The sequence below is a fragment of the Scomber scombrus genome, chromosome 24, assembly GCF_963691925.1.
Source record: "Scomber scombrus chromosome 24, fScoSco1.1, whole genome shotgun sequence".
Taxonomy (NCBI): Eukaryota; Metazoa; Chordata; class Actinopteri; order Scombriformes; family Scombridae; genus Scomber; species Scomber scombrus.
In genome coordinates this window covers 6,399,638-6,424,791 of record NC_084993.1, presented here as the reverse complement: position 1 = coordinate 6,424,791, position 25,154 = coordinate 6,399,638, and the positions used below count along the sequence as shown (strand labels likewise).

The 25,154-nt window shown below is 39.5% G+C and overlaps 1 protein-coding gene across 1 annotated transcript in view; it reads right to left on the bottom strand.

Moving 5' to 3' along the window:
- spega (striated muscle enriched protein kinase a) overlaps nucleotides 1–17,106 on the bottom strand; it is a 45,239-nt gene extending 28,133 nt beyond the window's left edge. The window contains exons 1-2 of the mRNA XM_062414584.1: nucleotides 16,725–17,106; nucleotides 942–1,040 (exon numbers count right to left, since the gene is read on the bottom strand). Of these exons, the coding sequence (XP_062270568.1) occupies nucleotides 942–1,040; nucleotides 16,725–17,106 (481 nt within the window). The remainder of the gene's footprint in view (nucleotides 1–941; nucleotides 1,041–16,724) is intronic.
- Nucleotides 17,107–25,154: the final 8,048 nt, after the last annotated feature.

Here is a 25,154-nt window from a genome sequence, read left to right as displayed (position 1 = left end):
TTGGCTGAAAATGCAAATCTGCAGGTCAGAGGTTAACAGTAGAGAACTCTGACCTATGAATCTGCTGGGGTCAGCAGTCGTGTTTTGAATTTGTCAGTCACACAGGCTTCAACGGACATGACTGGGAGGTGAAATGAATATTCACCAAGACCGGTGCAAGTGTGATTGAGTCTTCAAGCTGTAGTATTAGAAATTAAATCCACAGTACAATAAAAAAAAAAAACCTCTAAGAAATGCAAATGATGTTAAGAGGTTTTATGAAGTCATGCACAATAACTGAGTGTGCCTTAACATTCATCTAGTGAATAAAGCTCTGCCTCTGCTCATCAAAGCAGCTCAATTCAAACTTAAAGCACTACCTTCATATCATAATTGAGTTTACAATGGCAAAGAACAAGTATAGAATATAGTAAAATAACTGGTGTCATTAGCCTCAACCTCATTTATTTGGCAGCAACAGCTTTGGTTTTATAGACTGCATGTGCAGAGCCACACAGTCAGATCTAGACCTGAGACAGGTTTCCTGCAGGAAACTAGGGCAGTGTGTCATCACTGTTGCATCACACCGTGAGGGATTAATGCATTCTGCCATATCGGATTTCATCCAGCACACGTCTTGAGCCAAGCTGATAACAACCGTCCATTAAATCTATCAATCTGCATTGAATCATTATTTTTGTAGAAGTGTGTTTTTGGCAGTGCTGTTGGTGCTGCAGTAAATCATATTGACTATCACCTCATAAAAACAATTTATAGAGCTACTGAATATGTGCATCCTGCAGTTCAGATTCTTTCTTTTTACTATATCATCTTTTGCAATTATTGCCTGCTTGCATACAACACATAAAAGGAAAAAAAGCTGAAATATTAGGTGCAAGAAAAGCTAATCTAGTAAGTGCTGAAACAATACATAAACTGAGGTTAGACTCTAAATGAAATACCTGAAGGTCCTCTCCGGCCAGCCTTATCTTGGTGCCTCCCGGGCCCCTCTTTGGTTTCCATCTGAGGTTCTGTGGTCTCATCCTCTGTGGTCTCAGAGTCTGAAATAAAAATAAGTAGAGCACAAGAAATGGTTTAAGATAGATGGTGGAAACAGCGCCGGCCCTGCCAGTGTTGGAGCCCTAGGCGAGATTTTAGATTAGCCCCCTACTCTCTATCTTGCGGCGCCCTCATGACATTTTGTGCCCTAGGCAACCGCCAATGTCGCCTATGCCACAGGCCTTTCCCTTGGTGGAAATTCAGCACAGAGAAATTGAGGCGGAGGAGCAGATGAGGTGGCTGAGAACAGCAACAGTCCCCGTGAAAATGACATTTCACATTTGCTTAGCGGCGCAGAGCTTGATGGGTCCCTGAAAAGAGCCGCGGAGAGCCCCCAGAGTGAAATAAATGAGTTGAAGCTGGAGCGTGACATGAAGCCTGCCGTGACTTATAAAAATACATGACTGATACATGGAGAGGAAGGTTATGTATAGATGCTCTTCCCTCAGGTCTATATCTGTTTGACTTTGATAACAAAACAGCTGAGTTGTTTCTTTTTTTAGATTGTCCGCTTTGTTTCTTTGTACTTTCAAAAATCTATAAATAAGACCAATTCCACCTGCTAAAATCATTACTTACAGCTATCTGAAACATATCACCTCTTCAGCAAAGCACAGTTAAAAATCAATTTTCAGAATATCCCAAAATATTTACAAATTCAAATGATGCCAGATTTGCAGGAATTAAACACAATTAAGTTTCCCATTTTCTGTTTTATATTATGACTCCAAACCAGACTGTGGTCAAAATGATGATGTTATTTCTGGGTAACTTTTCAAAGGAGGTCAAACAACATGTAGCAGTGAAGAAAATGATAAATATGAGACACAGAAACGGACGCTCAAACCACAGAAATGTAAACTGTGTCATTAAAAAGCAAAGCTGGGGCAGCATTCATTTAATTATAGCTTTGAATTGATAAGGAACATTAAAAAAAACAGAGAAAAATGACATATTATGATGTAGTAGTGGCGTAGACAAATATAAACACAAATATTGAGTGCTGATTTCTAGAGGAAACTTAAATATTGTGAAGAAGGAAACAATAAAAGGGGAAACAGAAACATACAAGCTCAAAATGAACTGCCTGAAACCACAGAGATCACATCACATCACCACGGCGAACAGATGAAGTCAGGGACGGACGGATGGGGCGGAAGGAAAAAGAAAAAGGAAAGAAAAAACAGGCAAGTAGATGAATCAAGACAGGCAGGTTTTACCATAGCTTTGCTTTCGGCAGGAGCGGAAAACTTCGCTTCCGTAGTGGCAGCAAGAGAGGGCAGACGGGAGAGCACCGTTACTATGGAAACCAGCATCTCTCTCACCCACACGACCAATCCTCTTCGTACCCATTAGAGTCTAAAATCACCATCCAAACTGCTGGGTGGCTGACAGATACGTTTACTGGTTAGAGAGCCCGTGAAGGAGGACGACGACAACCACAAAATAGGTTGCACCTCATTGCGCCTCACATCAAGTCAGATCCTGATTAGATATTTCCAGAAGGTCTGCCTAATGATAAGAAAGCCAATGTAACATGAACAATCACCATTAACTGATTACATTGCTCGCTGTATGCGTTTTCCTGGGTGTGGGTATGTAAATCCACCCATCTGTATCAAATGCACACCAGGCGCAAGGGGCATAGGGTGAGGGGGGGGGGGGGGGGGGGGGGGGTCGACTCGTCAATGTAATTATGAGGGAATATATTTCAGAGCTTCAACTTTAATGTAAATATGTTTATATTGGAGTTGAGTACAGCAAGACTCCACATTGGCAAAGATCACAGATTGTGCAAATATTGCCAGATATTATACCATAAACCATCAATGCCAGACATTATTCACTCAAGGATTTTATAGAGAGAGAGAGAGAGGCAACAGCGTGATTACAAAAATATTGTTTTGTGGGGGTGGATGTACAACAATAAAACCCAGTTTCGTAAGCAGTCAAGCAGTAAAAACATAAATACACTGAAGCAATAATATAGATGTTCTACAACAGCAACTTTCATATATACAAGAGTTATTACAGGAATAAATCAAAGTAAAGCACATGCTGGCGAAGGCTTAAACACAAACAAAGGGAAAAAAAGGCCTGTGAAAATCATACTCTAGTTTAGACTGTTTTTTATCAAAGTGAATAAAAAGGAGGAGAACAAAAGATACAGTACAATAGAGTAGAAATGGTGTAAAGCTCATACTGACAACACACCATGGGTAAATCTGCCAAATGTCCGTGTCGAATGCCCAGTTCTCTGAAACAAGATACAGAGTACAATGTGTTATTCAACAGATTCTGTCTTACACAAAACACTAAATGAGCCACCACTCATGTCCTTTTACCCAAAAGCACTGCCATGCCTGTCATAACATCCTTCACTCTAAGTAGCAGAGGGTGTGAATAGTAGCACAATATTTCACTTTGAAAATGACCAGTTTGTAATAAATTGTCTTTGTTCTGAAATCATTTACACATGTTTACTTGTGTGAAAAAATGTTGTCCGTAAAGGTATAATGGGGCCAACTGCATGGCAAGAACCACAGCTGACATAATGAATTATAATGCAGGTTTATGTCTTGACGTGTATTCTTGACCTTGAAACTGGTACGTGTGAATTTTTGGAGCTTTTAACAGCATCTCACGGTCTACATCTGTAAATGGAGGTAGCTCAGATGAAAAGCGCAAGCAAAGTACCAAAAGTGCAAAGTGAAGTGAGTCATTTCACGCTTTTCTGCACACTCCCCGTTGGCTAACGTTTTTGTGTCAGGCAATTTGGACAGACACCGCTATGAGCTGTCATCGTCTCCATTCTGTGGTAAAGAGGGTGAGATGGGGCTGGAGGCTCTAAAGAAGCTGATAATTGGATTTTTAAGTTGAGATAATACTGTCACACAGGTAAATTCAAATAATCAGAGATAAGTGTTTAGTGTACTATAATGCCTGCAGTGTTTCCTGCCCATTCATTATTAATAATCAAATTAAAGGCAAAACCCCCCATAACTTTTGCTGCAAAATCCCTTCCTTAAGCTTTTCTCTTCTTTTGTCATCATCATTATCATTGTTTGGTCTTTGAGATGTCACAAAATGCTGAAAATGGCCATCAAAATTTCCAAAGGTCTAAGTTGACGTCTTGTTTTGTCTGACCAACAGTCCAAAAACCAAAGATATTCACTTTACTGTCACATAAGGCAAAGGAAAGAAGCTGGAGACATCACTTTAAAAGTTAAGTGATTGTTAATGGTTGATCTGAAGTAATCCAATTGATTTTCAATGCAATGAACTTTTAGAAGACTCCAAATGTGTCAAACAACTTTAATAACTGAAGTTGTCAGTTTTTTTACCATTATCACGGTATACTCATGATTCAATTCCACCGAGACTCTAAAAATGAGAATACTGGATCACTCAGCCATATTAAAACTAAAGATGAGTTTCCAAAATGAAAAATATGTGACAAACACTTCAGGCCATGTTTGATAAGTGTCCCTGCTGATGAAGCAGTTGTTAAAAATGCTTCTTGGACACTCTGTCAATCAGCACCAAGGAGAGCTCCTCAGAGTGACTCACTGCTTTGCAGTGGATGAAAAGCAAAAGTACCAAAGTGCAAACTGAAATGACTCATTTCACACTCATTTGCCCCCACGTTTTTCTGCACTCTCCCCATTGGTTGGCATTTTTGTGTCAGGCAATTTGATTAACTGTTGCCTGGTGGTAACTGCTGTTTGACAGACTCTGCTAGAAGCTTCCATCGTTGTCGTGATCTCCATTGTTATGGCTTCAAGGCAATCATATCAGCGAAAAACAGCCACAAACAAAGCATCCTTCCCACAAAAGGCTTGGATTTGGCAAATACTTCAAAAAATATTCTATTGGTATAATCCAAATCCTACAAGTATTATTCTCACAAAGCTTCTACTGGAAGCGAAAGAACAAATGTCATGGGTTTGATATTTATACTAAATTTCAGAGGAGGCAAAGCGACCATCAGAAATCCTTTATCCTGCGCTTTGCTCACTTCGTAGCCCCTGTGACTGGCTGCCCTGATTCTCATGTCTCCATGGAGTGTAGCCTACTGACACACTTTTCATCTGCTCTGAATCTGTGAAACCTGTTATATGAATTACTTATTATATAACAAATCTGTCACGATTGCCAAGACAAGATACATATTTCACGACATAGAATGTGCTCTGGTACTGAGGGAGTAAAGCAGAAATGTGCACTGTTTGATGATGTTAAAGTGCTCATGGAGTATAGTCTTACTTACTGCAACGTGTGCCTATTTAGTGTTTCAATATGAGCACCATAAGAGATGATTTTCCATGCTTTTTGTTTGCTAAAACACATATTTCTATTTTCCTCTTCAGCAACCAGACTTTTCCTGGGCTGACTTTCTTTTGTTGCGTTGTCCTGATCTGTCCTCAATTTGCCAAAGGATATTAGACAACAGCGAGCATCACTTCTCCCATCAATACTTTTGTTCTTTTGGCATTTTCCCAGCAGAAATGAATGCAGAAAAATAGTAGTGCTAGGTTGTAACTCATGCACAATCTTCAAAATAAGCCTTAAATGTTTCTTTTACCACTGTTTTCAGCTACAAATCAACATATCTGTGTTTAATTATCAGGTAAAGGGCGTGGCATGACATGCCAAAATTTAAAAAACCTACCAACCTCTATTAAAAACAGCATCAATACAGCTTGACAAAACCATCATTACATGGATTTTCTTCCCCAGAAAGGCGCAAGCTCACCTGAAATCTCTTCTTGGACCAGATTTTCTTCATCTTCAAGTTTCCTGTCAAGCGAGCGAGATTACCTGTGGCATGAGCTCACAAAAACATCCCTACAACCCGAAAAAGAAGAAGAAAAAAAGCCCAGGGTGTGGCATCAACAAAAGAAATCAGATTCGAAATGGGATTCAGCTGCCTTGTGTGCGTGGGTGTGTTTACTCTCCAGTCTGGCGGCAAGACGGGGAGAAAGAGAGAAAGAAAGAGGATGCAAATAAGCCGGAGCCAGGTGTCTTTGTGTCTGAGTGTGTATCCGCTGATGTGAACCGCGTCCTTCTCTGACGTAGAGGCTGCCGTTAGAGGGGCAATTCTCAGCTGATTTGTCAGATCCACCACAAGCCCACCCCCACTCCCCCCCACCTCTACCCGTTCTGCCTCAGTCGAGAGCGCACTCAGAACAAGAGGAGGTGGGGGTTGCAAGTGTGAGCATAAGGGGTGTGTTGGGCTTGATTGCAGTGATGAGAGTGGAGAATAAAAGGAGGAGGAAGGGGGGGGATGAGGAAGAAAACAACTGGCTTCAGCAGAGCATGTTCACTTTTTTTTTTTCTCCCAAGAACAGCAGGAGTGAAAGATGAGAGCGGCCAGATTGGAGCATTGAAAGAGAAAAGACAGAAAGGAAGAAAGAGGGAAATAGACAAAGACGACAAACAGAGAGTGGAGGAAAGACCGAGAGACAAGGGTGACGGGGAATGATTGATGAAGGAGGATGCAAAGCAGGGGAGGAAAAGAAAGCTAGAGGAAGAGGCGTAGATGATACAGTAAGGGATGAAATGGTTAGACATAAAAGAGGGGGAAGGGTGAATGAAATATGGCTCTATTCTTGTAGAAATATGAATATGTGCAACCTCCACCAAATGCTCCCTCTGCCTTTCAGTCTACTCTCTTTTTCTTTGTTGTCCTCGATTTAGGAGGTAGCAGCCCTAAGCTAAACCCACAGGCCATCAATTATTTATCCATATTCCATGTCCGTTAGCTTTAACCAGTGATGGGGTCAAGGTTGCCATAGTCTCAAGCCGCCAAGGGCTATTTGAACAAACACATTTTCCCCGACCGGCTTACAACATGATGTACTTAATTCAGTAATACACAAACAAGCGGCGGTTGCAGTTCAGCCTGAAAGTACAGATTATGTTCAGTATCGATTAATAGTTGTAAAATGTAATCTGCACATTTCCAAATGTCCTTTTCTGCCCAACTAACAGTTCACAATCCAAAGATATTCAATTACAAATGATAAAACATAAAGAGCAGCAAATTCAAGAAACTGGAACAAGCAAATATTTGTAATTTTTGCTTGATAAATGGCTAAAACAATCAACTGACTATCAAAATAGCAGTCAAAAATCACTGTAAAAATCAGTTAAACTCGCATTATTCAATTCTTGACTGCTTGAGGACAGCGTAGCATGTTGCCAACACAATATTGGCATTTTCATCAAGTGGATAAGGCGAATACTGGCTTATTTTCAAACTAATTTCATTTAGGAGTGGTCATCTGATAAATGAAAGTCCAATATTCACTCTCTTGTTATCTGTTTTGGTACACCTCCTCCTGAGGGAAATATCTGGCTCTTTGGCTGCTGACTTTGTGTGCCTGTAGCTTGGTGATGGACAGGTAGCACACAGTCGATTTTCCACTGAAAAGAACTACCTGCTGTGTCTAGATTGATAAGAGAGGCGAGGTGATTGAAAACAGTGAACTAGATAACCAAAACAACAAGCTGAAAGATGCCTAAATGCTCTAATAGAACTGAGGGGAACTGAAGTGCATTTGAGTTTCATGATATTTGGAATAAATCTGCCAGTTTCCCCGTATTCTCTTTTTTCTCTAAACTATTATTGATATTACACTAAAATCCATTTCTACATGGCAGCCTGTGCAAATCAAACAAAGGGAATATCATAAAGCACTCTCCTCCAGGATGTCTGATTTGTTGAGAGCAAACGTGACCAGAATATATATATATATATCTGCTCCCACACCTTCCCCCTCCCTCCCTCTCTGTCTAATAAACAGTCAGACACACGTTAATTGTTCTTTCAGACACATCTGTGCTTTCCACACCTCCTCCATCAAATGAATCTAAAAATAATTACAGGCAGACCCAGATCTCACTCTCCCGTCTAACCGCCCAGACTCCTCGTCCGCATTTCAGCACAGCACTTCCATCCTGCACTGCTTCGCTGAACAATGTGCTTTTTAGCGTTGTTAAGTGAGGCATGTTACTGTTTACGGCCTTGTAAGCACAGAATCAATATGGGAGATTTACTCCTGCCGTGAATCAGGAGTTGCTCGGTGGATGGGGATTTTGTTTGGGATCATTACTCATCACTTCTTTTTTCATTTATCTGATGATTATGACCCAGTTGCAAGTGATATTTTGTTTATCTTAAAAACCTCCCAACCTAGATTTAAAGCTCCACTTTCACTGAAGATGAACAGAGGTGCAGCGGATTGCAGTTTGCTATTGTTATTTTAACAAACCTCCTTCTCTTCACCCTTCGCCTGCCTCGCAATCCTCCTCCATCCATCACCGATGAGAGGCATTCAGTCCAGCAGAAAGTGCAGCAATCAATACCAATGCTTTATGCGTGATATGGGATACACCCCCAAGTTACAGTTCAAACGCCCCCCGGATCAATAAGCCCATCATGACACAAGGCTCCATGACCATCGTCCAATGAAAGGCCAGATACTGTGGCGAAGCTTCCATTTCATGCTGCTTGGAAATATCTCTCATGAGGTTTTTTTTTTTTTTTTTAATACTCACTAAAAGCCACAACGACTCAGCTTCAAACTATCTGCAGCTGGGATATCGTACAATATCAGCCGTTATGCACACATAATTAGATTCATTTTTCTGCAAATAATTTATCTTCCACTGAATCTGTGTTTGTTGGTTGGTGCAGGAGACCACACCGCTCTGTGCACTGGTATAACCTGCAGTATACATTAACTCTGACATGACCTACAACATGTATCCAACATGCCTGTGCAGATTTATTTTGTGTCTGCAAGTAAGATTTAAACGTCTCTGTTGAATCAGCATGACCTATGGATTTTAAATTTGGCTCCTGCAATATCAACGCAAATGTAAGGAATCATGGACAATGTATGAGTATTAAAAATACTTTGGACAGATGCAATTTGGAGCATGCTATAGTTTGATTAGCTTAAAACAACGAGACAGTGAGCAGACTTCACGGAAACCCATTGATTTTGTGACAGAGGCGGCTTTCGGTGGAGCAGCCTTGATGGATGCCTTCCAGGCATACAGCTTTATCAGCAGCGAGTCTGGCATAATCTCCCTGCTACAGGAAACAGATTCTGCTGCTGTACATCCCACTGTGATCACATGGTTTCTGGTTGTCAGTGCAGACCAAGTCTGGTCATAGGCTACGAAGCGAGACCTTCAATATCATGTATGCCTTTTTTTACTTTAACTAGGTTTCTGTTTGCAAAAGCACTGCAAGACAAACCTCCAAGAAAAACAGTAGCTTAGATGATTTTACACTAAATGTAACTGCCTGGTGTTCATCTAATGATAATATGCTTCTTTGCAACTACACAGCTTTTATTCAACATGCTTCAAAATGGGATATTTACAACAAGTACACACTAAGCAATGATGTGCATAAAAAAGGGCCACATTTTGAGAATAGTAATGAACCGCAAATATAAGCTCTGTTTTCATAGCAGCTGCAAATGCATGCTCAAAACTGTGTTGTGTTGCCAAAACTCTTCACGCAATCAACACAACACAATCAAGTGATGGTATTTTTAAAAAAAAGAAGAAAAAAAAAAGAAGAAGCTGCATACCAAAGACAGCACAAAAAAGCTTCTTTAGCACTTCATATATTTAGGCTTTCAGTGATTATAAAAAGACAGAAAGACTCAGTTTCCAATCCATCAGACCAGCGCTGAATTCGCATCACACTTTCAGGTGCCAGTATTTGTGTTAAATACTTAGCAAATCGTGCTTTTGAATATATGTGACAGAAGTTAAGGAGAACTTTGTGAAGAAAACCGATGATTTGAAAGTGAAGTGAAAGTATTTGAAGTTTTAGACGAGCAAATACATCTAAACATGAGACAAAACTGTAGTAAAACTGACTCTTCAGAGACCAATGCGAGTGTTGGTATGTTGATTCAGTTCATATGGTGAGGTGGTTTGGAAACCCCACATGACAGTGGTCCATGTTGACAGTCACACTGCAACCCGATCCTACCACCTAATCCAGACCAAATCCCTTAAAGGGTTCCTGTGAATGACAGTGTACCAGCGGGATGGAACACAAACACAGCTTTTGCCAGACCAAACACCAGGGAAACAGCTCTGGCTCTGCCCTCCGTTATTGCCTCAGCTGCCTCGTGAGAACGGAGAAACCAATTAATTGTACTGTATCTTTAATCCGCTTGGACGTAATATTTAGAGAATGTGAAAGCATCAAGCGGCTATAGATTAACTCTGCTCCAGCATGCCAATGAAAAGCTGGTTGCGGTTCAGACAAGAGAACTGGGTCGATAAGGAACGGTGAGAGCAGGAATGCCAGACTGTGTATGGCCTTGTGTTTCAGACTGAAGTGAAACACATTTACCCCCCAAAAAAGATGATATTAGATGATATAAAAATTGTGACATAGAATGTATTCAGCCCTGAGTTTCAAGACAATGACAGCATCTTCAAATATCAAAATAATTACAGGTTTTTTACCTATTGATGAAAGCATACCTTTGGCAAAATCAGAAATCAACACTTTTTAGCCTATGCTAGTCAATGTCATTTTAATCAGTTTGTTGTAGCAGGTTCCTTGGACTTTGTGACAGTTGGATGACCCTTTGGTTTAGATTTGGATTTCTGTAAATAGTTTGAGTACTGGGTGAGCAAATTTAGCCATTTTTGTGAGAGATATCAGGGCAGCTCTTGACTTAAAAAGATCAGGCACATCATTACCATTTTCTTTGAGTAGCTGGGTCATAGCAAAATGTGATCCAGTTGAAAGTTTGAGCAAAAACAACAGATAATTTGAGTGCTTATGGGCAACCATATGCATATTTGCAGTATTACAAACAAGACTGCTGTACCTCAAAGTGTGGCCTGCAGTAAAAAAGAGGGATCAGGGAGATAGCTGCAGCTTTCTAAAGGAGGGAAAAGCATAGAAGAGAGACACTGAACCCAATTAAGCAGCAATAATAGCCGCCTCAAGTGTATTACCTTGTTTTAATTTTCATTACAGTTGTTCCAATTAGTTGAGTATGCATTTTATAATTCGCTCTTACAGTATGATCCTTCTTTTTATTCAACCTGCAGCAAAACCATTTCACAATATTGTATTTCTGACAGCTCCCACTCACCTCTCTGCTTCTTACTTCTCGGCCCACTCACATCTTCCCTAGTGCTCCTCAAAGCCTTCCTCGCGTCGAGCAGCTCCCTCCTGAACATTGCTCTTTCCTTCCCTTGTATGTTCCTTTAAAAACCCGCCAGATGACTTCTTCTCTTCAACTTCAACTTCTCCTCTAGTTCCAAGTTTTCCTCAACTTTCCCCAAACTTTCCCCATCGAGTCGCATCACTACAAACAAGGTGACTTCTGCAAAATGGCTCCAACGTAGTAATTACCTCCAGATGCATCTGCTCTTCAGATAATGTCTTTATAAATGGCCCTCTCCTCTCAAAATGAAATGTGACATTGGCCAGGCAAGGATATACCGTCTTAAGATGGCTGCTGGACCTTCAAACTCTATCTTCCTCAGCCCATATCTCTTTTTTCTTGCCCTCACCCCGTCTTCCCGCAGTCCTCCCTAACTTTGACTGCCAACTTCAGCTGTCTATTTCGAGTCCTGCATAGTACGACCCCTGCAGTTATACTGTACTTTCCCTCTGCACCCCCTTTCAGAGAACCTGCCCCCCCCCCTCTCCACACACCACTGGTTATAGCAGGAGATTAAACACACTGCTATACAGAAACTCAACAACCTTTGCTGTCCTCTGGGGCCCACTCTGCTTTCACTTGGGAGAGTTTTGAGTACAAGTACAAGGCAAACACATTGTAATACACCATTAATAATAAACTACAACTGCACTAAATTAAGAGACAATGAGGCAGCTACGGGGAACGCCAGATGAAGGGAGTAAATCTATTTCAGACAGTTAAATACTCACAAAGCTCGGGGCTGGAGGTGAAAATACAGTCCACACTGTGTGACTGTATGAATATCTGTATTCATACTGAAAATGAATACTTGAAATTGCATTGATGCTTCACACGGGTGGAATTCACTGCAATCTAAATATGAATGTGTTGATGGATCATCACGGCCGTTCGCCGAGACAGTCTCATGAATAAGAATACCAAATGCTGACCACAGTCTAGCTTTAAGTTTGTAGAGCAGCTTGTCTTGTACTGTATACAGCAGGACTGTCACTTTGTTTATAGATTTCTTTCAGGAGATGTAACAGACCTGCTGGGATTCATATTGGGGATTAAATCTTCCGGAAAACTACATCTCCAGAAAATGATTGCGTTTAAATGACTGGCGCTGTCTCCAATAGGAATGGTTCATTCCTGTGCTGCATTTGACTGAACTGATGATTTGCCTTATGAATGATCTATATTGGCGTGTTTGTTTTTTAACTGTAGCATCAATTTGCTAACAATTACTATCCTCTAACCACGTCTGGTTTATTTACCAGCTAATGAGTTGAGCCATTGAGTTTAACCAATCTTTTTTTTTAAATGCTGTTTATGAGTTCTCCAACTATATGGAAATGCAAGACTAAATTGCTACAGCACAGAGATAAAAAAAAAGCCAAAAAACAAAAACTCTGGAGTGGAGACTAACCCAACAGAGAAGAAAGTTTGTTATGACCCAGAAACCCAAATCTAACCAGAACAACCTCTTTCCATATTGGGTTAAAACTGCATACAGATACTATGTAAACACATGAAAAAATGGTGGCTAGTTCAAGTAAGAACCTGCATAATTATGGCAAAGCAAGGAGGGTTTGAATCTTAAACATGCAGATCTCGTTCCAAAACCTGCTTCAGCTTAACCAAATATCAGTTACACAAAAACTTTATATCAACACCTTTTAAATTATTTGTTTGCCTTATAAATGTTTCAAATTTTTGTCATGTCACCCACAAAAAAAAACAATCCCTACCCGCAACTCCGGCAACCGGTTGTGACCAGTTCCTACCGAGACGTCATTTTCTTCATCTCAGTATAATCTTTAAAAGGCCTGAGGAAGTGACATTATTTAATAATTCAAAAGAGAAAAACAAGAAACAAAAACATCAGAGGAAAGTTGATTTCTGTGTAGCAGAAAGCTTTTTTTTCCCTTCTATCCTGTTAATCAGATAACAAACCCTCAGATACATCTTGCATTAGGGATCCTGAGGGGATTCTGACCCCCTCCCCGATTGGGAATTACTACTTTAATTTAAAATGTTAGCATATGAATAAGTGCAAGTCATGTCTGGGATAATCATGGTCCTGCAATACAATATCATAATCATCTCCTTTTGTAAAAGTATCTCACAATACTACAGGTGACTGATGTTAAATGCTTCCATCACACTGCTTATCTGGCCTTTAGGTGCCTGACGCTATGTTAATCAAAAGCTATACGCCACCGGCTGACGTCAATAAAGTAGTCTAGACTTGTGACACAGCACTGCTCTGGTTTCTGGTTGGTCTGATCTCTCAGGGTGATATCTTAAAGTGACAGACCTGACTGACTGTCTGACTCACTGAGCGATGCTCAAAAGCAGCCAGAACCAGACATTAAAACTAACCACACGCACGTGAGCAGATACACACTAACAGACACCCATGCAAACACACATTCACATCACCCCCCCATCCCCGATTCCCGACCCAGCACACCCTCCCCCGCCTCTTTCATCACGCTTGACCGTGATGGAGTGTGACAGCACCGCGTCTTGACCGTGGTGATGCTATAATTATCTGTGATGTCTGCCGGTGCCATCGGAGAAGGGGGCCGGCGGCATCCACACATCACTAGAGCACGAGCCCTCTGGCTGGCACGGCACATACCAAGCCATAAATATCCTCAGGGAAAGAGAAGAGGAGAGATGGAAGAGGGAGGCAGAGGTCAGAGAGAGACGACACAAAAAAACAGGTAAAATTGAGGACATAGTGTGGTGAAGCTTTTTTCTGGCTGGTACCCAATGGTTAGATTCATGTATATAGTAACATTAATCAAATGGAAGCTGGGCAAAAAACACTGAGATTTAACAGTTTTTAGGTCTTTTTGGGCAAGTTCAAGTCAAATTTAATGCCTGTGAAAGGAAGTCCAAGTCAAGTCTTCATTGGCAAGATGCAATTGTTGCAATTGTTTCAATTGTTTCGTGGCATTTGAATATTTTCCTTTCAAAGCCGCATGTTTAAATACTTCAAAACCTGAAAGTTGGGTGATTTTTTTCTTTCAGGGCGAGTCTGTAAGAATGTAAGTCTCAAGTAACTCTCATTTTTGTGACTCCAGCCCAAGCCAAAAGAGGAGCTCTGGACACTGACAGACAAAGTAATATAAGAGGGTGACAGGGAGCCAAAAGAGATTAATCAAAACAACAACAACAAATAGACAGATAAAAATGGACCAGTGGTCTTATAGTGGCGTTAGATCTAAGTCTTAAATTCAATCTCAGGTAGCAGAGACACAAGAAGAAGAAGAAAACAGTAAAAGACCAAGAATAAAAGAGCAGAAAAAGGTTATGAGGAACAGAGGTCAAAAAGTTGAAACTGACGCTGCATTGAAGTGAGAAGATCAAAACTAAGAGGAGAGAGAGAGAGAGAGAGAGAGAGAGAGAGAGAGAGAGAGAGAGAGAGAGAGAGAGAGAGAGAGAGAGAGAGAGAGAGAGGTGCTGAGTGATATACCAGCTGGACCATGTTTGCCAGCTCATAGTGCAGAGCCGGTGACATGTGACCTCAACTGTCAACTTTCTCCGCAGTCCGTGGCAACAATCCCATGATCATATTTAACCAGCATTACAATGAGCTCACTGCAAACTCTATTCTGCTTTCTACACATAGGGCTCAAATAAAACGATGCACTGTACAATACAGTAGGATTTGACATCTGGGTACATTTTCACTGCCATTTGTGCAGACTGAAACATATTGCCTGATTGTGCTTAAATTCCTTGATTGTCACTTATAAAATGAATCAGGAAAGAATATCTGGTCTTAGATCCTCTTTTACAAACTGTAATGTGAAAAATCAAAGCATTAATGGTGTAAAAGATAACAATAAACAAGTCATTATAAGACTGGTTAATTAGTTAAAGTTACTATTTCCACCACTTACTATGAAAGCATATGACAAATAGGGCTATAAGTGACATGTAGCAATCTATAGGGCTTAGGAGGGGCTTAAAGAAGTCACAGAAGCTTCACTGACACTTGCTAATGCTATCCCTATCTCTGCAAGGTACACGTGACAAGATAAACTGAGGAATTAATAGACAATCCATTCAAATCCATCATGCTGAAGTGTCCTTGAGCAAGACACTGAAAGCATCTATCCAGACATGCAAGAAATGCACTTTTCTGCTACTCTGCACCTAACTGCACTAACCAGTTTTTCAATTAACTGGTTAGTTTTGCCTCATAACGGCTCATAGCAACGATTTAGTTTGCCTAAATAATGACTCAGTTGTCTCACAGGGTGGAAGCAAACCATATGCCGACAGTGTGAGAGAAGGGAGTGAGATCCAGCAACCGGGGACTGCTGCTAGCGAAGCCTTTTAAAAACATAATTTATGTCTTGCATGCTTTGCTATGTGAATTATTGCTGACAGAACGACCACCACAAGCGAGAGCTGTATCCCCACCAAAGTATTCTAATTTTGGATATGTTACAGAGCTCAGACGTCAGTGGTAGCCTACGCCAAGTTTTAACAGAGACGTAATCTTTACAGCTTGATCGTCATCGTCATACTGTCCTGTTTAATGAATTGATGCATCAGCTTGCACAGCTTGGATATACAAATTCAGGAGGTTTCAACTGACACAAACAGATAAAATAATAATAATAATCTGCAAGTCAGGAAAAAAATAGCTTGTACGCAGGCCTGGTTTTAACCTCTCTCAATGTGACAGTTTTTCAAATGGACTGCTGGACAATCCACAAGCAGCACGGCCACTGCTGAAGACTTCTTACTTTCAAGCCACAGCATAAAAAGCCTTACATATGGTGATAACTTTGTGCTGTTTTAAATATTGTAATAAAAGTCAACATCACAGCAAGAGCTTGGGGAGTGCTCAAAGCCTCAAAGCACACACCTATTTGCAGTTATATAATCTTTTTGTAGACTTATTATCATATCATTGTTTGCAATGTGATAAACTGCAAGTTTTCAGACCGATAATTCAACTAATGATGACAAATTGACAAATGTATAGCTGGTCTAATCAATTTTCTCATTTTAAGATCTTTGAGATGTTTTTTTCCTGCTTCCTGACTTGACTAGACTAAGAATGGCAGCCATGTTCTTAACAAGTGTCCAAATCCCAACTTCCCCCAGCTCAGTAAACACAACAAACACAGCCCAAAGCTTCAAGATGATGGGTTCAGCTGTGCATCTAGTAGAAAGCAACAGCAGGTGACACTCCTCTCCAGCAACTAATTTGAGTGTCTACTTATATCTACAACCTAATTTTAAGTATCCTCCAGCGCCGGGAAGACGGAAATACTGTATAAGGATCAAAACAAGATCTTGAATCTACAATTGCTTTTTCATCCTGGATGCACTGACAAGATATGATGTTTCAAGGGATCAAATATTAAGAAGTGATTAGAATGGAAATTAGTTTTACCTGATTTCAATATTTTTAGGTTAAAGAAAAATGGTTTGTGCTTGTAAGTTTACCTTCTCCGAGGTCCATAACAGCCAAGACGGCACTGCAGCTCGCCTCTCCTGACTCATTGGTAGCCACGCAGGTATACAAGCCAGCATCACTGGTGCGGCAGTCGCGTATCCACAGGCCCCCTGAGTCCTGGGCTTCAGATGGAGGAAGGAGCTTCTCATTGTGGTACCAGGCCAGTGAAGGTTTTGGAAATCCTGCTACTGACACCCTCAGACGGATATCACAGCCCGTTCCTACCGCTGCCTTGCGGAGTTTACGGTTGAAAACTGGTGGCGTGGGTTCCTGCGTTGAAGCCATCTTGTCTGGAACAACCTGGTCCTTGGTGACTTTGGCCCTCTTAGGGGGGATGTCAAAACGGGGATTGGGTACTGAGCCTTCTGCCATTTTGATTTCTTTACCTACTTCTTTAGGAATCGTACTTTTTGTAACTCTTGTAACTGACTGCGGTTTCAGCATGAGCTGCAGTTAGTGGAGGCCTCTTCTGAAATACTCCGTCAGTTCAGACATCTCTGGGGGAGTGCAGAGGATGCTTGACCTGCGCTGTTGCTCCTGGGACTGCAATAACCACATTACACGAATCAAAATGACATCAGTTATTTTTTGACACTTTACGATTTAACAACTGTTTTTAAATGAATGTGATCGCCAGAAAAATAAAAACATTGGTCCACTGTTTGGATTTTCTTATAAAAAAGGGAGCTCTTGCTTCCACTGATTCTACATGCCAAAGTCAATTGACTCATTAGGGAGACACAGAGATGGGGGGAGTCCTCCTCTGCCTCTGAACACAGTTGTATAATATCTTCCTTTGGCTCTGGGGGACATTTGTCAAGTGTTAAGAAAATAACTCCGTAACATCAGCCGGGTATATCAGCTTCAAATTGTGGACAAGTCTTTTAAAGACATGGGCAGTGACAGTCTGACCATAGACGCTATCAAGTTGCATTATGGAAAGTGTATGATCCAGCTTTTTGGAGGCTAGGGTCTTGCTGTCATGATATCTCAGTCTCTTCTGGAACAATTTGGACCATTTCTTTTTAAAACAAGACCCCCAAATTTATGAAATGTCCTAAAAGCAAAGAAAGAAGTGACCTCAGAAAGATTTGTTGTTTATCACCTGATGTGCCATACAGACAAAAATAGCAGTCCAGGTATGATAGGTGCTTCAGGTGTGTGGGCTTACACTGAAAACAGGTGATTTGAAGCACGTCATACGCAACCAGGGTCTGTTGTTTGTAAGAGTTATGAGCGTTATGTAAGTCTCTGGAAGGCGGTCTGACTTTGACAATGGAGGCCAGGATTTGTTCTTCATCCCCTTCCCACATTTGACATTGATAACCTCTCTTTAATATTAACCAAGTAGTTCTTGTATCCTAAATGGGAAAAAAAGGTACTGCTGGTGCGTCCTCATCCTACTGACGGAGGGTATGAGATCATAAAACTTCACATGGATTATGGTGGATTGAAATTATGACCAATCTCATTTGTGATTAAAGTTTCTTCTTGCACTTTCATGAATTCATCCGACGTAATAGTTAGAAACTAAACTTTCTTAGAAAATGGCAATAAATCGAATTTTCTTTTTTCTTCCAATTATTATTCATATCAAATCATATCAAATAATACATCAGAATTCATGTTTACCTCGCATACTAATTTATAGCATTTCACTAATAATGCTGATCCAAAGTGATTCCTAAAATAGACCTTACTCGATAATAGAAAGAAATGCTTCTTACCTCACTTTTGCCATTAAAGATGAAAGGAATCCTTTTGGACTTCCCCGCAAAGTCCAAGTTAAGGTAACAAGATCCATGGAGCAAAATATTTCATCTCAAATCATTTGCTAAAGCCCGTGTCTCTATGTGTCCTTTAGTGAGCACCGGCTGTAGGTGTAAGTCCCCCCTAGATCATGGAGCATTAGCAGCCACTGCCATGGTCCCTTTCAACAGCTTTAACCCCGCTGACGAGTGTTGAGACAGAATGAGAGACCCTTTTCTCTAAATGTCAAACCACTCAGGCCTTCTGCTCTAGTGTGTTTTAATGAGTCCTAAAAAAAATATACTTTTAACCTTTTTAGAATATATACTTTTAACCTTTTTAGGCTTCTAAGTACTTAAATCAGCTCATGTTATCTGTCTCCTCTCTCTCTCCCATCTCCCCCCGTCTCACTGCTTCACCCCCAGCTCCCTCAGGTTTGGAACGACAGCTGCACCACCGCAGATAGGTCACATTTCTTGGGCTGCCATGTATGACCTATATGCACGCAAACACACACAAACAGACACACAGATAAAAAGACGCACATGCATACACACACACACACAGACACGCATTTAAGAGATACGCACATTTTGGTTGATAACATTATCTAAAGGGCTTGGAGTGTGGGAGCTTGTGTGTGTGTGTATATGTGTGTGTGTGTGTGTGTGTGTGCGTGCGTGTGACAGGCAGAGACAGCATGCGTGTGACAGTTGGAGTTGCTATAAAAAGAAAGTCTAAGAATACAAACAGGCCTTAGTGATTCATGCAACTGTGGGGCAGTGATATAACAATACAATACAATATAACTGGTTGGAACTATTTCAGTAGACACAATGAAATTATTGTTGTTATTCCATTTGTAGAGTTAGAACAGACCTACTATATTAAATATTATATAATAATGATGATATATATGCATACATATGATCTAATATTATGAGGTTTTTAAAGTAAACTGTTAATCTGAAACATAGTATAGCGAAACAAAAATGACTATATAGTAAAATGATAAGGTAGCATAACAAAATACTCAGGTTCAGTACATTTTCTCACGTATTGCAATTGATTAGATGTTCTATACTTTTCATATTGTGGATAAATCCCACGAAAAGACCAAAATCAACAATGAATTGATCCGATTAACAGTGCAGCCAAAAGCCTGTAGCTTATTGCTCTGTGCTGCAGAGCCCAACTGCTGACCAAACACTATTAAAGAGAAATAAATGAGCCACATCATTGCATTAAGTCTTGATATTAAAAAAATGGAATTATATCTTTGTAAGCAAAATACTGATCTTTATCCTTGCAAATTTCAGGTTGTTTAAGACAGAGAGTCAGATCATTATCTAAACTATGCTGTAATTATCATCTGGGTTTTCCTAAAATAGTAAAAATCATGTTTTTAAATCATTCAGACAGTCTCAAAACTTATTTTCTCAGCTGTGCCACTCTCCGTGCACCCAGTAAATGTCCTCAAGCAACAGACACTATTTGGATTTGAATAAGGTTAAGTACAGTTAAATCCTTCTACTTCAGGATGTGTGTGTGCATGCATATTATAACAAAATAAAAGCTGATGTCTGCTATCTAACCAAGAATGGCTTCAGCTAACAAGATACATTACATCTGAGTATACAACATGGTCTGTTGTCTTGTGTGGGATTTAACCTATTTATTTCCACTGACACACTAATACTCTGATCTATTTTAGTTCCTCTGTGTCATCCAAGTATTTTTCTTCGTAAATAAAATCACCAGTATTCATTTGTTCGAACGTAGGTATACACACTGACTTAAACCAAGCGCCTTGATCCACTGACACCTCTCTAAGGAGAAATGGCTTACGTGGAGCTGAGTTAATGGATGACTGAGCTTGAAAGGGCATGAAAGGACATGTTTCCGATCATTTGACTTCATCCTGCAGCTTTTATTTAAGAAGCTCTTGCTGTGGTGACAGCCCGTCCTTGAAAGAAGTCACAGAAGTTTCCGGTTAATGACTATAAACAATTAAACAATGAAATCTGACTGAAACCGATTATCCAAGTGCAAAGAAAAGGGCTGAAGAGCTGGAGCCACGCTGTTTTTGAAGCTACGTATGTGGAACAGAAATTAAACTTGGTGGACAGCTTTCACATCTAAAATTGTCCAAAATGATGATAACCAGTGGTGTAAGATGCATTAGCTTGTTCAAGATTGATCCAAAATGATATTATTATGTTTAGCTGCAGGTACTGATGTTCAAAACAGTTGTCATTTCTAACAGTTTAATCTGAGACTTTCCTCTGCTCATGTCTAAAATGATGTTTTTGGGGATATCTCTACTGTTGCTGATAAGTAATACAAATTCAAGCAAGCCGACTTTGGTAAAGCAGCTCTAGAGGTCTGTGCTGCTGGGGCAAGGCTGCCATATCGTGCATATCTATGAACAAGCATTCAAATGTATTCAGCTCTATAAATCATAACTTTCTTGCATAGTCGTGGTGTGACAAGCATGCAAATCTAAATTAACTTAGCCTTTCCTTTTTATTTCTTCATTAGTAGTATTAACATTGTGATAAGAAATATGCCTGGCTTTCCCAAGACGGAGAAAATAAGCTTCATGTCATCAGGAAATTAAGGTTTTATATTTGACAGATGCAACAAGTGAAACACAATGAATGACTGGTGAGATCTATTAACCAAACCACTTATTTCTATGAATTCTCTATGGTATATGAAACTGTGGGAGTCTTTGATCCATTCCTCAGATATCACGCATGGAGAGAAAAGACTGCACAGTACAAGCCAACACCCAAATGCAAACACTGTCACCTACCTGCAGGAGATGAGAAGATGTTAATTATAGCTTAGTTTTTTTTTGGGGGGGGGGGCTTTACTGCACATTTACAGCCTTCAGGGATGAAGTTTCACGCTGGAAGAAAAAGAAAAAACAGCACACAGAATTGAGTTTCATTGCTTTCAGACATTCTCACCAATGTCAGCAACACTGAAACAGAAGCCAGGCAGGTAAATTCAAGAATATTATGACTGTTGAAATTTGCTTTTAAATCGGTGAAATGTAACTACCAAAGCAGCAAGTGTCTGTTTATGTGCACATGGGCAAAGGAGCACTGCTGCTGGCTGGTTTGCACAATTCATCTTTACTGTCCAATTAAAAGAGACATTCTTACAAGTATTCAGGAAAAATAGCCAGACTACTACACATAAAGGATTCATGACAGGTAAAAGTCTTGCATTCAAGTGTCTTACTAAAGTAATCAGCAAAATTAAGTGTCAAAATCAATTATTTCACAGAATCACTGCTTTCAGTGTTGCAATATTGTATATATTCCATTATTTGACAACTATTACCGATGCAGGAAATAAGCATTTTAATATTTTGGCTGCCTGAGTTGGAGCTAATTTTATCTACTTTATATATACTGTATTAAATTAACTAGTACTGTCTTCACTGTGCAGTCGATAGCTTATTCCTCTGTGCCACTGGGCTCAATTGTTGCCTAAAAACTATTAAAAAGACGTAAATGAGCCGCATCATTGCACTCAACCGAATTGTTGACAATAAGCAAAATACTGAATCTTATCCTCGTAAATGTGCTTTCCACTGCAGGCTGTAAACCAACATCTCAAGTCATTTAGACTGGAGAGTCAGATCATTATCTAAACTACACTGTAATCATTATCTGCTTCTTTTTTTACTATAGAAAAAGCTTCTTCTGTTTCTAAATGAACTCAGCATGCTTCCCAAAAGACTGATAACTGCCTGTGAGTATAAAACCTATTCTGTTGTGGGCTTTAACTGTGAGAAAATGCAATAAAAGTAGAAGTAACATGCCCTTAATAAGCTGAATTGTATTTCAAAACGTTGTGTATCTTTTAGTCCTGCCTTTAACTAAGTTATTTTCATAATTGAGTATTTTCTCTATTAATAGATTAGTTGTTTAGTCCAGGAAATGTCAGAAAATGGTGAAAAATGTCCTCAGATGACAACAGACTACAACCCAAAGATATTCTTTTTACTGTCAAAGAAGACTAAAGAGGAGTGATGAACTAATAAACTAATCATTGCAGCTTTAGATGGAATAAAAATCTAAATGAAATAGAAGAGACTCACATTTAGTGTCTCCACCATCATCTGTCAGAGCAAAACATCTCATAAAACATGTTAACTGCCATTAAACAGACACATACTACATGGTGATGTAGTATTTTCACGCCCTCTACTGGCAGATACAGGATATGGCGCTTTCAGATTACACCTGATTTGATAGTCAGTTTAACATTTAAGACTACCAGCATCATTACTGCATAATTAAGTCTTCACCACTGTAACATTGTATCCATAGTTTATCCTTCTGTGACCTAAATATCCATAATAAGTTACTTTTGATAAACAGTTATTAGTAGCCTTGAAATGAAAACTATACTAGACCTATTTAGCAGAAGTGATATATAAAATGGGTGAGACAGTGACAAAGAATATGTTATATTATTGTCACATTAACCTTAAAAACAATACATATAATAACATAGATACTCAGTACATGATACTCCCTTTCTGATGTTGGCTATAAAAGGATAGGTTTGTTGTTCAAGTATAATGAGCTTGACATAGTTGAAGTATTGCAGTAAAAGTAGTGGTTTGGTCCCTCTGACTAATGTATTATGTAACACAGCATTAGATTATAAATATAGAATTCTGAATTCCCAACCTAGGGGTCGGGCCCCTCCAAAAGGTCACCAGATAAATCTGAGGGATCGTGAGAGGATTAATGGGAGAGGAAAGAAGAAGAAGAAAAAGAAAGAAAAAAAAAAAACTCTGATACACAAATCTGTTTTCAGTTTTTAGACTTTTTCTTTAATCTTTGATTTTTGCTGAAATATTGGATCATTTATGCTGAAATATTGGATCATTTATGCTGAAATATTGGATAATTAATGATGAAATATTGGATAATTTGAACATTTATTGAAATGAAACCATGTGAGAAGTTTAGAGGGAAAAATGAGTTTGGTGGAGATGTTAACATCTGTAATGTGACTCTGACTACACATTGCTTTTTGTAAGACATCAAAAAACAAACAAAGGTTGGAAACCACTGCTTTCATCTTTAACAATGTGTTGTATTTTAAAAGCTTGTTATATTATCCACTGTGTCAAATCTTCATCTGAAAAGTAACTAAAGCTGTCAAATAAATGCAGTGGAGTAGAAAGTAGGTTACAATCATTTCCTCTGAAATGTAGTGGAGTGGAATTATAAAGTAATGGAAATCAAATGGAAATACCCATGTAAACTAGAAGATCTCACAGTTGTACTTCAGTATTACTTATTATTACTAGTAAATGTACTTAGTTACTTTCTACCACTAGTCACAGATAAACATTTCAGTGGTTTTACCACAACAGGAAAACCAGAAGTAAAAACACTACCTCACCTGGAGATATATTCTTGTTTTCTTGCTTTTGATCCTTCTCCAGTCACTCTCACTCTCAGCCAGGTTCTCTCATGAACTTTAACACAACTGTGTAAAGGGAATTTGGGGAAACAGGTCTGTTTGACAGCAGACATATTGACTTGTCAACAGCAGGAAATGTACAGGTGTTGCTAATAAAGTTTACAATGGCTTTGAAAGTCATACTACAATGTGACAGTATTGTGCTAGCATGCATAATACCAGGACTCTGAAACTGAGGCAGATACATTTTATTATTTAATACTACACGTGTTTTACCTACTGTGACATGTCAAAATATCTCCTGTGGAAAAGGCCTGTGAACGGGAAATTAACATGTCTGTAATTTGTTGCAACAGAGGCCGCTGTGAAATAAAACTTGTAGATTCACATTTTTTCAAGTTTGTCTTAAACAGTCAGGTATCCATATGAACACTGAAATAGGGTTGTGGGTTTTGGCCCCCATTATGAAGGGATCAGGAGCAGGAGGAATGATTATGTCAAGAAAAACCTGTGTTAATGTTCATTTGGGTACAAAACTGGTGGTTAAGATGGACTCTTGTGACTTTGGTTTAGATATTGCAGTTTTACCAAATATGTTTATCATAAATGTCATGAGCATGAAGATTTATTCTTGACCTTGGAAATACTACAAAACATAAAAGCTTTGAACTTGATGGGACTTTGCTTCTCATGTCATTTTTCCTCCATGACATCTTGGCAAACTCCATCCTCCGATAAAGAGAGCTCTGGAAAAACTAGCAATCTGACTGTGATTTAAACTGTTGTGTCAAAGTGAAACATCCTCTTCTAAAACAACTCAGTGGCAGCCGGTTGGTTTTCTGCTCAACTGATAAAAAAATGTCTTTGTTCAGAAACACAGATTACGAAAAAAAAAAAAAGTTTCTCTTAGAAGGATTCAAGGCCAGTCAGATGAAAAGGCGCATGCACATTTCCCTTACAGAAGACAAAGGCTTTTTGTTCTGTGGGAAAACAGGTGTGTGTTGTATGTGAGATATGGCTGTTGTGATAAAGTCAAGGCATGGAGGACACTAATTAACTCTTATGTGAAGGCTCCAGACCATAGATTAATGCTTTCAGCTATGGCTAATACACAAAGAGACCTGATTTCTATTCACGTCTATGATGAAACATTTCTGTATATTTGGAACATCTATAACCTTTTCAATACAATCCAAGACTAAGCTGAACTT